At 43.0% G+C, this 16,530-nt stretch overlaps 1 protein-coding gene across 3 annotated transcripts in view; it reads right to left on the reverse strand.

Moving 5' to 3' along the window:
* Positions 1-11,212: 11,212 nt before the first annotated feature.
* The window catches only part of NDRG3 (NDRG family member 3), a 52,546-nt gene continuing 47,228 nt past the window's right edge, over positions 11,213-16,530 (reverse strand). For 2 of the 3 annotated variants that reach the window (XM_054980781.1, XM_054980782.1), the window contains 5 exons: positions 15,680-15,727; positions 15,118-15,153; positions 14,976-15,027; positions 14,208-14,246; positions 11,213-13,468 (listed from right to left, as the gene is read on the reverse strand). In XM_054980781.1, coding sequence (XP_054836756.1) covers positions 13,290-13,468; positions 14,208-14,246; positions 14,976-15,027; positions 15,118-15,153; positions 15,680-15,727 — 354 coding nt within the window. In that variant the 3' untranslated portion in view covers positions 11,213-13,289. The remainder of the gene's footprint in view (positions 13,469-14,207; positions 14,247-14,975; positions 15,028-15,117; positions 15,154-15,679; positions 15,728-16,530) is intronic. The other variant, XM_054980783.1, reaches the window with a different exon arrangement.

Consider the following 16,530-nt stretch of genomic DNA (forward strand, 5'->3'; position numbering starts at 1 on the left):
TTCACCTGAAAAAGAATGTTACCAGAACCATTATCATATTAGTTGTTATCTAATGCCAGAATGGAGAAGCTATCCATGGTAATTCTGAGGCTCCATTTACAAAGGTAGCGCTCAAAGATCGTGAGGAAATGTTTGGAAAATACTGTTGCTAAAAGCCAGGACAACTGTCACATGGCACTGTGTGATTTTCACATGACATGTTGTGTTACTGAAGAATACAACTAGTGCCTACTGAATCAGAGCAGTGGTCCATCTGGTCAGTCACTCTGGAGGGCCGAATGAACAGATGCCTCCCAGCACTGGTAGTCACAGGTTTGCTGCTTCTGTATATGGTGGTTCTCTTAAGTCACCATGGCTAATAGTCATGACTGGACCTTTCCACCATTAAGATGTCTAATCCCTTTTAAAGCCATTTATGCTTATGGTGATCGCTAACTCCACAGGCAGTGAATTCCACAGTTTAATTATAAACTGAGTGAAGAAGTATTTCTTTTGGTTAGTCCTAAACAAATTTCCCAATAACTTCTTTGGGTGCCAAGTTCTAGCGTTAGGGTAGAGGGAGAGAAAGCTCTCCTCACTTTCTCCACCCCATGCATAATTTTACCTCTGTCATGCCTCCCCTCCCCCGGCCCCGCTATCTTTCCTCTGTACCGGAGAGTCCCAGACTCTCCTGACTTCCCTCAGGGACAGGTGCTCCAATCTCTTAATTATCTTAGTTGCCCTCCTAAGTACTTTTTCAAGACCTGCAATATCCTTTTTGAGATATGGCAACCAGAACTGTGTTGACAAGGGATATCCAACAATCATAGTTATGAAAAGCCATTCTGAATAATTTTGATAAGAGTAGGAAGTGATGTACACTACTTATAACAAGTCATATACCTATGTGATTAAAATGATCTTCTGTTTATGGCATTAATTTATTTTCTTTGAAAAATACTTGGATTCAGTGCGGTGCAAGCAGAAGCATAAATAGACTTAGTGTAGTCCTGCTTACACAAGAGTTTGCACAACACCTAGTGCTTCCCTCCCGATATGTTATAGTGTACCGAATCTGGTTGCACAATGTTTTGCACAAGAGGAAATTCAAGTAGGGATACAAGAAGGTTGCACCTACCTGTAACTGTTGTTCATCAAGTGTTCTTCTGTGCAGTCCCACATGGGAATTGCGCATGCACAGGCCAGCCTGCGCATGCATAGTTCCCATGTGGGACTGCACAGAAGACAGGATGATGAAAATAAGCTTGCTTTAGTGCAGTCATCTTCTTGCCTTTTTTCTTGAGCAAGAGCACAAAAGCTAACAGAAATTTTGTGCAGGATCCAACCCACTGAAAGTGATCTTGACTGGATTGACAAATTGCCTTTTCTACATTCTTATCTTCTATAAAGAATGTTGCAAGAAGGCAAAGCTTAAGATTTTCATTGGCTAGCTAAACGTATTAATGACAAGCTATCTACTGAAATGCAAATATTGTGGGGTGGGAGCAAAAGGATGACAGCTGTACTGGGTCAGGTGTACTGGGAGCAAAAATGAGACCCAGCAGTGCTTGCTACCCATGCTTCAGAGGCTCACTTCAGGCCCTCAGACAGACAGCCTCGTTTGTTGAGCTGAATTTTCTGGGGTGTGTGCTGGGGGTTGCCTCCATTTGGGCACACAGCATAATTCACATACACTGCACACACCCACATTACTAATGGTGTAGTAATAGTTGGCAAAGACTCTATTTTACAGGTGTTGGGGAGAAGGTCAATTCTAATCTTTCCCATACTGATGGTCTTCCCTTGTTGCTCCCCCTCTTCTATAATCCTTCCCGGTGTTTCCCCCCTCACCAGCCTATTTTCTGCATCTTCGTGAGCCCACAGCACATGCATGCCTGCCCCTTTAAACAACACAACTATGAGGGGGAGAACAAGGAGATGAGGCTGCTGCAAGCCTTCTGAATTTGTAGGTTCACACTCACTGATCAGTCCAATATGTAGGTAAGAAACTCTTAATTGTCCCTCCCTATCTTTTAATGTGTCTATTTTTAAAATTGACATCTTGCTTTTATCCCTAATTGGGACTCGATGCAGCTTAGCACATCATTTCCCCCTCCTCCACTTTACCCTCACAACCACCACCTTGTTGATCACCCTTTGACTGAGCGATTGTAATTGGCCTGAAGTCATCTGGCAACCTTCCACAGCAGAACAGGAATTCACAGAATCATAAAATCATAGAGTTGGAAGGGGCCTTATAGACCATCTAGTCCAACCCCTTCCCAATACGGGAAAAGCCTAAAGCATCCCTGACAAGTATTCATCCAGCCGCTCCTTGAAGACTGCCAATGAAGGGGAACCCAACACATTTCTAGGCAGACGATTCCACCACTGGATTACTCTTAATGTGAAGAAGTTTTTCCTAATATCCAGATAGTGCCTTTCCTCCTGTAGTTTAAACCCATTGTTTCAAGTTCTATCTTCTACTGCCAACAGGAACAACTCCCTTCTCTAAGTGACAGTCTTTTAAATATGGTTGTTGTGGGTTTTCCGGGCTGTATTGCCATGGTCTTGGCATTGTAGTTCCTGACATTTCGCCAGCAGCTGTGGCTGGCATCTTCAGAGGTGTAGCACCAAAAGACAGAGATCTCCCAGTGTCACAGTGTGGAGAAGATGTTGGCAGGTCATTTGTATCTACTCAGGAGGGGTGGGGTTGAGCTGAGTCATCCTGTAAGAGTTTCCCAGGGTGTGGAATGCTAATGGCGGGAGGCTTCACTGTATCCTGAGGAGGTTCTTTTGCATATGGATTGGTGCTTGATGTGCTAATCTTCTCTGCAGGGCTATTGTCGAGTATAGAGTGTTTTGTTAGCCTGGTGTTTTTCAGAACTGGAAACCATGCTCTGTTCATTCTTAAGGGTCTTAAGGTTTCTTCTTTCCTGTTATGCTTGTGAATTTCAATGGCTTCCCTGTGCAGTCTGACAAAGTAGTTGGAAGTGTTTTCCAGTATTTTGGTGTCCTGGAATAAGATACTATGCCCTGTTTGAGTTAGGCTATGTTCAGCCACTGCTGATTTTTCAGGTTGTCCAAGTCTGCAGTGTCTTTCATGTTCTTTTATTCTTGTCTGGACTTGGACAACCTGAAAAATCAGCAGTGGCTGAACATAGCTTAACTCAAACAGAACTGAACCCTATGGCACTCTACTGGACACCTCCCTCCAATCGGACACGATGCCATTGACAACTACTGTTTGGGTGTGGTTATCCAGCTAGTTCCCTATCGATCTAACCATCCTATAATCCAGTCCACTGCCCACCAGTTTACCCATCAGAACATCATGAGGAATCTTGTTAAAAGATTTACTGAAATCCAGATAAACTACATTGACAGCATTCCCACGACCCAGTAATCCTGTCACTGTATTGTAGAAGGAGATGAGGTTGGTCTGGCAGGACCTGTTGGGGACAAATCCATGCTGACTTCCCTGTATCACCATGTTGCCCATCAGATACTTGCAGATTTGATGCCTTTAATATCTGTTCCAGTATTTTTCCTACAACAGAGATCAGGCTGACTGGTCTGTAGTTCCCAGGATCATCCATTTTCCCTTTCTTGAAGATTGGGATGACATTTGCTCTCCTCTAGTCCTCTGGCACATCCTCAGGCCTCCAAGAGGCCTGAAAGAAGATTGACAAAAGATTGGCAAGCTCTTTTGAAAGTTCTTTAAGCACTCTCAATTGCATTACATCTGGCCCAGGGGATTTGTACACATCCAGTGTGCTTCTTCACAACTTCTCTGCCCATGTCAACTAGCAGCCTTGAACCTATGCTTTGCCTATTACTATCTCTAGGTGGGCCTGTTCTCTCCTTCAGGGAGAAAACCAAGGAAAAGTAGGCACTGAGCATTTTTGCCTTCTCTCTGTCCTCTGTTAGGGTTTCTCCATTTTCACCCAACAATTGCAGTATTGCCCCCTTCACCTTCTGTTTGCTCCTCATGTATCGGAAGAATGTCTTTTTGTTGTGGTGAGCCTCCCTGGCCAGTCTCAGCTCATTCTGAGCTTTGGCTTCTCTGATGGCCTAGCTACCTCTGGATCCTCCTCTTTCCTTCACTCAATTTCTTGAACATCTCCTTTTTCCTCCTTAGCTCAGGCTCAAGCTATCTGTTCTGCTGGAATGGTGATAGCTTAAGCCTGCAACAGCTTCTCTTTTAGGAGAGCCCACCCTTCACTTGCTTCCTTTCTTCAGTTCTCTCTGCCACCACTGGAGAACTTAGAAAGACTGGCCCTATCCCCAAAACAAGATAGCTCACAGCCAGGCAGAAGCAAGGTCACTGCACTGGTGACTACTTGATAAACATAATTTACAGGTAAGTGCAACCACGTTTTCACCTTTATGGTCACAGTGCAGCCCCACATGAGTGACTAGTGAGCCAAATTACCCACAAGGATGGTAGGTGAGAGACTTTAATTGAAAAAGGGATTGCAATACTGCTTTACCCACTGCCATTTCTTTTATAGCATCAATGTCCAGAGCATAGTGGGAAACAAAGGTCAACAAGGAAGACCAAGATCCTGGCATCTATGAAAGCCACCACTTGTGCACTTGATCCTTGCCTATCTTGGCTGTTAAAATCAAGTAAAGATCACATAAGTGAACCACTGAGATCTATTGTAACTCAGGGCCAAGCTACAAGTGACGAATGACACTTGAACGGCAAGTGGATTGAGTGGAGGGCAAGTGAACAGGGAGAAATACACTTGCCGTTCAAGTGTCATCCGTCACTTGTAGCTTCGCCCTCAGACACTAACTCAGGGCACCTTCCCCCGGCCGCTCAAACAGGCAGTTATCTGTCCGCTAATTAAAAAGCCATCTCTAGACAAAGCTGATGTGGCTAATTATCGTCCAGTCTCTAATCTGCCCTTTCTGGGCAAAGTGATTGAGAGAGCAGTAGCTGACCAGATCTTGGAAAACTCTAGTGCTCTAGACCCTTTCCAGTCTGGATTCAGACCAGGACATGGGACAGAGACAGCACTAGTAGCGTTAGTGGATGATCTCCGTCTGAATTTAGACAAAGGCTATGTCTCCTTATTGCTGCTCCTGGATCTATCTGCAGCCTTTGGCACAGTAGACCATGCCATCCTGTTGAGGCATTTAGAAACAGAAGTGGGCATCAAAGGATGTGCCTTGGACTGATTTAAATAATTTCTCATGGAATGGACTCAAAAGGTTGCCGTCGGAGATCAGCTATCTCCAGAATGGGAATTATCTTGTGGGGTCCCACAGGGCGCAGTCTTATCTTCCATTTGCAGCTATGGAATGGGATGTCATCAATATGCGGATGATACCCAACTCTGTATCTCGCTATCTAGGTCCCCACAGGATGCAGTAGAAATCTTAGATTGCAGCCTGACAGCCATAGTAAAATGGTTGAAAAATAACAAAATTGAACCCAGACAAGACTGATGTGATGCTTGTCGGGAAGTCAGAGATCTTGAAAAACATTGTACTTCCCACGTTCGATGGAGTTCGTTTGACCCTTGCAGACTTGGTTAAGCGCCTTGGGGTTAAACTGGATCCAGCACTACTACTAGAAAAACAAGTTAAGGCAGCTGCAAAAAACGCTTACTACAATCTCACTCTAGCCTGGAAAATGGTTTCTTATCTCGACACGGCCAACTTGGCCACCTGGATCCATGCTATAGTAACATCAAAACTAATGCATTATACATTGGTCTCCCATCTAAGTTAACTAGGAGGCTCCAATTGGTGCAAAATGCTGCGGCTCGACTATTATCAGGAGCGAGGAGGAGGTTGAACATCACTCCCATCCTACAGTCACTCCACTGGGTACCCACCTATCACTTACCGTGCTCAGTTCAAGGTAATGGTTATTACATACAAAGCCCTTCACCGCCTTGGTCTAACATACCTACGGGACTGCCTCTCCCTATGTCCCTCCATGGCATGAAGGGCTCATCTGAACAGGGTCTCTTGCATGTGCCAGCCTGTACATGGGCGAAATCAACAGCACCCCATACATGGGCTTTCTCGGTGGTGGCCCCTACCCTATGGAACAGCCTGCCTGAGGTCAGGAGAGCCTCCATCCTCCTGGCTTTCCCCAAACAATGCAAAACTGAATTATTCAAAAAGGTCTTTTTTCTCAGCTAAGAGGGTCATATTGTAGGAAAGGTATCCCAGATGTTTTGCTAATGAGTTAGAAACCATAGATTTCACCATTATGTTGCCTTACATATTGTCTGGCACTTTAAATATGTACTCCTATATCCTACCTGTGCTTTATGTTGTTCAGTGTAAGTCCTAGAACTGATTATGTTCTGTTTCAGCAATTCCTCAACCCCATACTGGATCCTTGCTAAGAAAGAAAGAAAGAAAAAGAAAGAGAAAGAGAAAGAGAAAGAGAAAGAAAAAGGAAGGAAGGAAGAAGGAAGGAAGGAAAAGTAAGTTGTGGCTCAGCAGATGGCTCTGATAGACAAGACTGGCTCATAAGGCAGCTGAGGTAGCCTGAGATGGGTGGAATGTGCATGATGCTTAATTGGGCAGGCCACATGTGATAAACTGTAACAGAGACTGATGGGGATCTAATCAAGTTAAAAACGGTAAAGAAACCTTGAGGCCCTTTTTGGAACCCAAATAAGCCACAAACAAGCTGACATACTCTTTAGTCTTTTCTAAATAAAATAATAAACCTCTATGGTCATCTAATAAAGTGTAAAGATTTTTCCCTGTTGTTCTGTGGGTTGGGAAAGAATGTAAGTAATGAGATGTTCTGTGCAAAGTGAAATTTAGAAGCCACTTTTGGTAAGAAGGACTTACTAAGGCGAACAACCTTGGAACTGAAAACCTTAAGAAAGCGGGGATGGGGGGAGTTGCATCTTAAAGCCCCCAATTCTGAAACTCTCCTGGTTACTTAAAATGCTGTCTTCCATGAAAGCAAGTTCAAGGCACAAGTGGCTAAGGGCTCAAGAGGGGAAGATGGCATAAGTTTATTGAGAGCCAGTGACAAACATCATTGTGTTACCAAACAGGAAAAAAGGGAAATTGTTTTTGAGAGCCTTTAAAAAAAACCTTGTTTCGGGTCAGACAAAAACAGACTAACTCTTAATCAAACAATTGCAGCAGGTATTCTAGAACCAATAGCAAGGGACAATCAAAAGGTTTAACTTTGACATAAGAGCAACAAGCACTAAACCTTCTCAACTTTGCTTTATAAGCTCTTTAAGATTTTAGTGTAGAAGGTTTCCTAGCACTGGTAATAACATCCTTGGCCTCTTCAGAGAACACTACAGTACGATTAACCATGCAGTCAGGTGCATACAGATGGGAATCGTAAGGAAGTAGATGGAGTAGCTCTAGAAATGGCAGAAAAACTTCTTTTGCCAGTCTCATTAACATTGGAAACCAGTGTTGGCGAGGCCAAAAAGGAGCTATAATGAGCCTTCACTCTATCTGACAGCATCTTACCTCTTCGTCAGATCTTGCATCTGACAAAGAGAACTGTGGTTCTCGAAAACTTATGCTACAGGAAAGTTGATTAGTCTTAAAGGTGCTACTGGACTCTTTACTATTTTGCTACTACAGACTAACATGGCTAACTCCTCTGGATCGATCATCTTACCTAGAACTCTCAGAATGAGCAGCAGTGAAGAAAACACATTATCGGAAGCTATTGCTTCAGAAGATCTAGAATGCATCCCCTAAAGACAGAGGTCCCTCCCCCTTTGGAAGCAGAAACGAGGGCACTTGGCATTGTCCTGTGAAGGGGACAGGTCTGTGGTGGGTAATCCCCAGAGGCAAAATTCTGCAACTGAGTGCTGTTTAGGAACCAACCATCAGGGAGAGCTCGGCAAGTCTGCAATACTGTTCTACGCACCTGGAATGTGAATGGCCCTGATCATAGACTTACTTTTCACAAACCAATCCCATACGGGCATGACCTCCCAACACAGTGCCAGAGAACCTGTGCCACCCTGTTTGTTCAGACATAACATAGTAGCAGTGTTGCCCATCTTCTATCTGGAATGGGCTTCACTGCCAGGGTAGGCTGAAAAGCTAGGAGACATCTATTAGATTGATGTGCAATCTGCCCTATTTGGGAAACGATACACCATTTGCCACCCACAGCCTACAGTGTGCCCCTCACCCACAGAAGGAGGCATCTGTTGTTACTATTCATGTCTGAGACCAGCATCCCAATATTAATCGCTGTCATTAAGTTGTCTGTGCACAACCACCATCTGAGGAAATGTAGAACAGTCCATGGAAAATTTCTTAAACTGTGGCTGAGGGGATAAAACACTAACTGAATCAGTTCTGCAAGGATCTCATGTACAGTTTCACTAATGGAATCAATGTAGTTGAAGCCATGAGGCCCAGTAACATTTGAACAGATACTGCCTTCTGAAACCATTGTGGAAGGAAACTGTGCACTAGACCCTGAATGTTAGAAATCCTGTCCTGGGGTGGAAACATTCTGGCTTGCATTGAGTACAGAACCATTCCTATGAAGAATTTTCTGGATTGGTGGCAAATTGGCCTTTTCCCAATTGATGTTCAGATGGAGATCAAGAAGAGAGGACTTGATGTTCTGGAGATGCAAAAGTAACTAATCTCTTGTTTCAGCTACCACCAGCCAGTCATCCAGGTAGAGGTAAATGTTGCATCTGCACTTATTGTGGTACACTGCTGCCATTACCGTGGCAAAAAAAAAGGCAGAGGGAAGCATAGCCAAACCAAAAAGGATGTAAATTGTAGTAATAGGTCTCCACATTGGAAGCACAGACATTTTCTGTGCTAGGTGTGACTAGTCATATGAAAATAAACTTCCAGTAGGTGGCAAACCATGCACCCTTAATAGGGGAATATCTGCAATGGAAATCATGCAAAAACATTTCACCTGCAAGAATGTATCCTCCTCAAGTCCAAAATGAGCCTTCCTCCAGATTATTTTTATTAACCAAAAATGATGAGAATAAAACCCTTTATGCTGTTCATGAACAGGAACTACTGCAATAAGAGATTTCAATTAAACACTGAACCTGGAGCTGGTGGTTGCTCTAATGGTCGTCTATTGTGGGGACAATCATAGAACTCCAACCAATAACCACACAAAACAATAGATAAAACCCAACAGTGATCACTCATGTTGTCCAAAGTTATGGGGGAAGGATGCCCAACAGCCTTAGTGTTAACACACTCCTGTGGAAAAAAGAATACACCCTGCTTCTTAGCTGCAGAAGGTAGTTTAGGGGACTGTGAACATTGCTTCGCCCTCTGATTTTGACACCTCCTACAGTTCTGGCCAGAACCTCCGTTACATGGAAGCCAAAAAGGGCAGAGAGATGACTAGGTGAAATATGAATTATAACCATTACCCCTGTACTGATTAGAATAAGATCTACTATAAGGGCAGAGGCCCCAATGGACAAGGAAAATGGTAAGGACCCTCCATCCATGGGCTATATGATGGGTAAGGCCAACCACTTCTGGATGATGGGGATCCACACCTTGAATCTGAGGACTTGGGAAACCCTCCAGTTCTGATTGGGGAATGGCTCTGGCATTGTGATGTAGAAGCTGAAGGGACCAATTCAGAATCTCGAGCAGGATTTGATAATTTGCTGTCTGAAATAGACACAGAAGAGTTTTGGCATGGGGAGGCCCACGAGTAGGGGGGAGGTGGTTATTAGAACCAGACACTCAGTAGATGCTTTGCATTTGTAAGCCGACTTAGACCAATGCCTTGGTTTTGAAGCAGAATGATGTTCAGTCAGTTCTTAATGTATGGGTGGATTAAGTGGAGTCTTTAGAACTGGATCTTGGAACTGATGTGCTCTGTGGTGAAACCAATGCTGCTCTTGGATGGTCAGACACCACAGTCAAAAGAGTGGTAGAGTCTGGGCCCTTCTCAGTGGGAGCTGATGCTTTCTCCTGACAGCCACCTTGAGGCTCCATCATGCTTGGCTTTTAGACTACATTGGTGGCATATTTTGCATTTAGCCACCTCATGCTCTTCTCTCAACATATTACACACAGTGTGATAAACCATTTGTGGCATTTATGCCCCAATTGTGCATATTTCTTAAAAAATGCTTTTTGAGCCATTGTAGAAGAAAACTCTCAGTAGATCTGCTGGCCTGAGGAAAATAGGCAGGAAGATGAAGTCAACTTCAGGAATAGCAGAACGAACATCTGATTAGTTAGAACGACAGTTTTGTCAAACAATTTTGGTTGGTGAATTTACAGGATTAAAGTAACCAACTACAAACATCCTTCATACAAACCATCTCCACTAGGTAAAGAATATTCTGTGAAGCACTGTGGTAAGGCAAACCCAACGACGAAAAACTGCTAGATATGAGTCTGCTCTGCACAGTGGCAGGGAGAGAACTGAGGGAAGGAGCTCCCCTTTCTCCTCAGAGTGCTGAAAAAGCTGGGAAAATCCGGCGTGCGGCGAGGAGAATCTGAAGTGTTTTTAAGAGCTCCGGAAGTTTCTCCTGTGGCAGGCTTGCATGTGCGCAGTACCCATGTGGGACTGCAGTATGACCGTGAAGATGAACCTCCTATCTGCAGGAGGCCCTCTCTTGCTACACACCACAATGAGAACTTTGCTTATCTAATCAAGGCCTTCTACAGGTGCCACCCTGCATAGGTGCGATATTAACAACTGCCCATATACAAGCATTATCTGTAGGCAACCCCACCCTATGGAATGGCCTGCCTGAGGTCAGGAAGGCTCCCAAACTTTTAGATTTGGGTATATTATGTGACACAATAATTCAGGAAGGCGTTTTTATAACAGAATAGGGCTGCTTTATAACAATGATTCAGGAAGATGTTTCAATAGAGAGGAGACTGAGGACTATACTAGTAATATATTATCTGTTGCTGTGTATTTTTATTTTGCTGTCACTGCATTGTTTCTACTTATGTAAGACTATTTCTTGCTTTGTTTAACATGTCATGTTGACTTAGTTCAGAATTCTACTACCTTAGCCCTATTACATTGTTTATTAGGAGTCTTCTCATCCCATTGATTGTACTGACTTATGTAATTTGCCTTGACTTCAATGAGAAAGGTGGGCAACAAAAATAAATATCACAAGCAGAATTTGAGAGTCACTTAATTAAATAAGTACTGTACTCTGAAAGTTCTGCTGTCTTAAACTCCATGTGTGTTTCTGAATGCTCTAGTGAAAGAGGAAAAATACAGTCATGGTGAGACTTGATTATAGCTTTATTTAAATGATACAAATTCCCTCTGAGGCAAATCTCCCAGTCCTGTCTCTTGCCTGCAGTAGAGTCAAATACAATTTCTTCGAAGAAGCTCTGGCCTTACATGAGCCAATAGGGTGCAACTGTGGAAAGTAGACATCTTGCCATGACTTTGAGAATGTCATCTGCATGTCCTTTCCCATCAGTAGTTCTCTCTTGTCTCCTGCCAAATCACACTTCTCATTTTCTGTGATCCAGCCAGGACAACAACAACACAACTTATTTTGAATTCATTTTGGAAACTGCTTAGCTCCCAAAGGCAAACTTTCACAGTCCTGCCAGGAACATAATATTTGTCAGACAATCAATTTTTATATCAGCCTATGAAAAATATAAAAATAGGCCTCAAATGGAGCAGGCTATTACAGTATACAGTACATCAATGCATTCCCACCATCATTCTTTATACAAGCTGAAAAAGACTTATGATGCAAGAACAAGTCACAATTTCAATTTTTAAAAAGTCTTTGCAGCAACACATCTATTTGGAGAAAGGCTATAAAAATCTCGAATGGCCCTCCAGATAATCCAATACTACATGTAAGATTTATCTGTAAATCAGAGCTGACAAGATCACAAACTGGTTAAATTATTCCTGTGCATCACAACGTACGACATTCTCATTAGGCCTGCTTCTAGATCACTACTGCAGGGTGCTAAAAAGGGCTGGCAATCTTTGCGGGGAGAAGGGGGAAGTGTAGTTGTAACATCAGCTTTTATCAGTAAAATAAAAAAGCACTACAGAGATCTTTAGACTAAGCACTGTATATGGGCCAAGGGAATTACAAATATTTCCCAATTTCTAATCTATGCAAAAATAGCTTTGACAGTTGCATCAAAATTAAAACTCTCGTACTGATTGTGGATCTAGACTGGAAGTCTCCATCTATGCTTCAGGAACAGAACTTGTTGAGAGACTATCATCAGATATATCTGTGTTGGCCATGGGATATATCGTATTCAATAACCACCAAATCTATGTAGCCAACAGGAGACTTGAAGTGTAATAGATGCACTGTGGCAAAAGGTGCCCCAAAAATTCTCTTCACTCTGATGGAATAAATATTTCTGAATCGTCAGCTGTAGCTGCAGTGCAGACTGATTATCTAACACCTGTAGGTAATTACAACAATTTATGTAATGACACAGTTGTGACAACAGCAGAAGATTACTGCTTTAAACTAAGCCTTAAGATTTATCCTTGTATAGAGAGAGCGCTAGTTTCCACTGGGGTTGTAAAAACCATCCTAATTAAAAACCTCACCCCTATAGCCACTACACTGCAGTTCAGGCTACTGCAGTATATAAAATCCCTTGTATTCTATTGAATAATGCGATTTAATAAGTGAGAATTAGGCTCATTAGAAGCCTTGCCCTTTTTAAAGAAAAAATGTGGCCCCACCGGCCTTAGAAGGAGATCCTTTGCAGATAAGAGACCTTTCAGTTTCTTTGATTCAATTGTAAGTCCTACATTCTCCTCTACATTGGTTAACTGTGCAATATGCTGTGATCCATTCTGAGTTTAACCGTGCAGGACTGAAATCCCACCCCTGACATGTTAAGAAACACTGAATTCTCTCTCTATCCCCACCTCAAGACATGTTGTAAAGACTGCAGTCAAAAGCTCTAATATCCTTCAAGAGAAGCACAACTAGAAAGCAATTTTAACTGCACAAGCCACAGAAATGGTTACTTAAAATTTAAAAAATGGCGAGACCCACCACTTTTCATCTGGTTTGACAGCACAAGAAGCAAGGGGGAAGGGTGGCATCAGCATATACAGCAATTTTCTCCTCTAGCACCAATGGAATGTTAGCAGTTAATATTTTTGTAGCCAGTTTTTTTTTTAAAAAAAACCCAAAGCAATGCCCCAAAATCAGACAGGTGTGAGGATGGCAGCTAGGATGGGCAGGCACAAGTTAGAAAGAACTGTTAATGCCACTTGTTTGGGCGAACACTGGTTCTGGGTGGGTTCAGAATGAAGGAAAGGGGTTGTCTGAATACACAAGAGGACTGCTTGCTTAGCAGGATACTTCCATAGTCTGAGGAGAGTCACGAATGGCAGCTGCTTCAGGCATTTCAGTTGTTGCCTCTCCTGGTTTGATGGTCTGAGACCTTGTTTGGGTGCTCTCACCAGAGCCTACACTCGAAGAAGAGTGGGTCCGGGAACGGATGAGCCTGGTCATACTAGCAGATGGCACTGTAAGGAGAGAGAGGCAGCAATGACCAAAATTAAAGTAACATGCAAACTGCTACACATACCCTTTTTGCAGTAAGAGTAGAAATTGAGAGTCACTATTGAGAAACACATACAGTATTTCTAATAATGGGAAGTAGTACTTCACTTAGAGTGTGTTACTTCAGGAAACAGAGACCCTAACCTGTGTTTGCCAAGCTAATGCTAGTGGGTATGGTGGCATTTGTAATAGAGAACCAGCAGTTGAGGAAGAGGGATGCTTAAACTGTATTACCTCTGCTAGCTCTTCCCTAAAAGCAGTCTCCCAGATCCTGCACTTGTTCTAAAAGGAAAACACAGGTTGGGAACCCCATGGCTTCCCACTGCATGAAGTTCCACTCTAAAATATGACAATGACGTGTCTATATATGATCAAATGGAAGATGCTGAAGGCCCAGCATGGACAGCTGTCTACAAATTTTGGCAAATGTAATGTAGGAACTGCTTAGTTCATCAAGGATTCCCATACACCTTCATTTAAGAAAACCCAAAATCATAATCTTTGCTCCTGAACCATCTCTGAGCTGCAACCCATGCAACAGCCAACCAAATACAAATGCAACAAAGGAAGTTGTAGTGCAAGAGATATAGAAATGGAACGGCCTTAGAATACAGAAAAGTGCCAGGCCATGCCGAAAGCAGAATAATGCAGTGTGGGGAGGGTGTTTAAACTCAGCCAAGCCAGACACAAAATTGTAGGTACCTGACTCAGTGCTGAGGTGGCTGAGCTGCACGTAAGGGACTGAAAGTAAAAGGTAAGAGAGGGAATGGAGAAAACAGTTAGTGAGTCTCAACTTGCTCGGGGCTATGTGAGAAGCTTGAACACCAAGCATTAATTTTCATCCCTTTGGTTGCTGGTTTGAAAAGCTATAGCCCTTTCGGAGATTATCTGCTAATACTGCCAACAGCATGTGAAAAATTTTCTCAAGTCTTTAACATCATCTTGCGCTTTTTCTGATCCTAAAATTAATTTCTGTGTCAGAAACCATGCATAAGGGGACACAAGTTGTTCCCTACTCCACATAAGAACACACATCCGGAAGCCAGTTCATGCAGCAGCTCTACCAGTAACAACAGATGCAACTGAGTTTTCAGCAGACTGCAGAAGTCCTTGCTACTCTGCTGGTTGGCTAAGTCAGTATGTTTATAACCCACAATTCTGGTACCTGAAATAAGAAATCCTAAACTGAGACATGGTACTAGATTAGTATTTGGCACAAACTATGCATTTCAGCCATAGCCTGGGTCTTGGCAATTTTTCTGGCTACCAAGTGTAATACCACTAGGGCAGACAATTCCTGCCAAACAATATGCGATACAATTCAGCAGTATGTGTGAATCATACGGGCCAATGGCGTGTCCCATCAAGTTCTTAACTGAAAAATCCTACTGTTGAGAGTTCAGTGGGATCTGCATAACAGTTAAGCTCAGCTTAATGCTTTAAAAATAGTATGACATTTTTAGTACTTACTGTAGCCCATTCCTTGCACAAAGTACTTGAAGGCTTCAGTCAATTTCCCAGGCTGGAAAATATAACAAGCAAGACTTAAATTTAAGTAAAGCTACTTTTGTACTCTCACATGAACCAAATGCAGAGGTCACCAAGATCTCACCTGAACAACCTGAGGCAACCCTCCGCAGTCTGCCATCTGGAAGAAAAAGAAAACAGTTAGAACCAGTCATAATGACATCTGGCTAAAAACTATTTCTAAATCACAAACAAAGACTAAATTAATTACAGCCCCAGAGAGAAAATAGGTAGACTTCTGCAGAAGTCAGTTCCATGCAGAATAATGATTTCTGTATTTCCTAGCATGCGTAGCTTTATAACCAAACTTTTCCAGATAAATGAAGCACTGCTGGAGAAGACAGAGCCAACTGAGTTCTTACTCATTGGTAAAGATGTCTAAAATCCACTATGGTTGGTTAATTTTTTTTCTGTATAAGAGATTTGGTAGGTGGGAGAAATGTATTATTTGAAACATGACAAAGTATTCTCTGTTGCCTTTTAGTTTAAAATCACCATTGTAAGTGCAGGTATCCTACATTAATCTTCTAATACCCTTCTTTTGTACTGGAGGATAGGCAAACAGGAATATATTCCTAGAGACCTCTATGGAAGCTGCACAGAGACCTCTCTAGAGCTGAACACAGCTGCCCATGATATTCTGTTACCTTCAAGAATGTTGTGTTTACTGGATCCAGTCGTGAATTGCACTCAACCTGCAAAATACACAGAGACATTTCATTTCCCCCTGTTGGATACCCAAAGACATAAGAGTCCTTACCAAGGATTCAGGAGGAAGGGGGACTGGAAGTAAAAATAGTGCATCTCAGCAGCAACACACAGGAATAAAGAGGACTTGGTGAATAAAATGCAACGGTAACCGTCATTTTCTTAATAAAGAACCAGTCCCCTTCTGCAGTAGTACCTTTGCACATGGGGCCAAGAGTCCTTCCAGGTATCAATAAAATTGTTAATGTGACTACCAGCTTCCAAGAAGAAAAAGAATGCACACATAAAATTTCCTTTAGGAGAAGGGCCCACAAGCACAGACCCAGAGAAAGCTTGCTTCATCTTCGTTCTTCTGTGCCTCCACACATGGGGACTGCGCAGGCGCAGGCCAGCCGCCGGAGAATTCTTTAACGCTTCTATAGCTCCGAAGGGGCCGTTTGTCGTGCGCCTCAGCGACCGTTTTCCCGCCCAAATGGTCACATGTCTTCCCAGCGACCAACGGCCCCTTCCCTCAGTTCTCTTCTTGCTGCCGCTTCGAGAGAATGTCTGCTTTGCAGCTCCGTGCTTTAGTGATTTAATCTTTATCCCCTGTGTCACCTCCTGTACCTCAATGGTCTCTGTCTCTGGTGTTATCGAGGCTGATGCTGCCTCCCTTCAAGCCCTTGGATTTGTTTCAAGCCCTCCCTTGGATTTGTTATCATACAAGGTGGCATTTCTGGTGGCTGTAACGTCTGCCAGAAGGGTTAATGAACTATCAGCACTTAGGGCTGACCCTCCCTTCCTCCTATTC

Source organism: Eublepharis macularius, chromosome 5 (genome assembly GCF_028583425.1).
Source record: "Eublepharis macularius isolate TG4126 chromosome 5, MPM_Emac_v1.0, whole genome shotgun sequence".
NCBI classification, from domain to species: domain Eukaryota; kingdom Metazoa; phylum Chordata; class Lepidosauria; order Squamata; family Eublepharidae; genus Eublepharis; species Eublepharis macularius.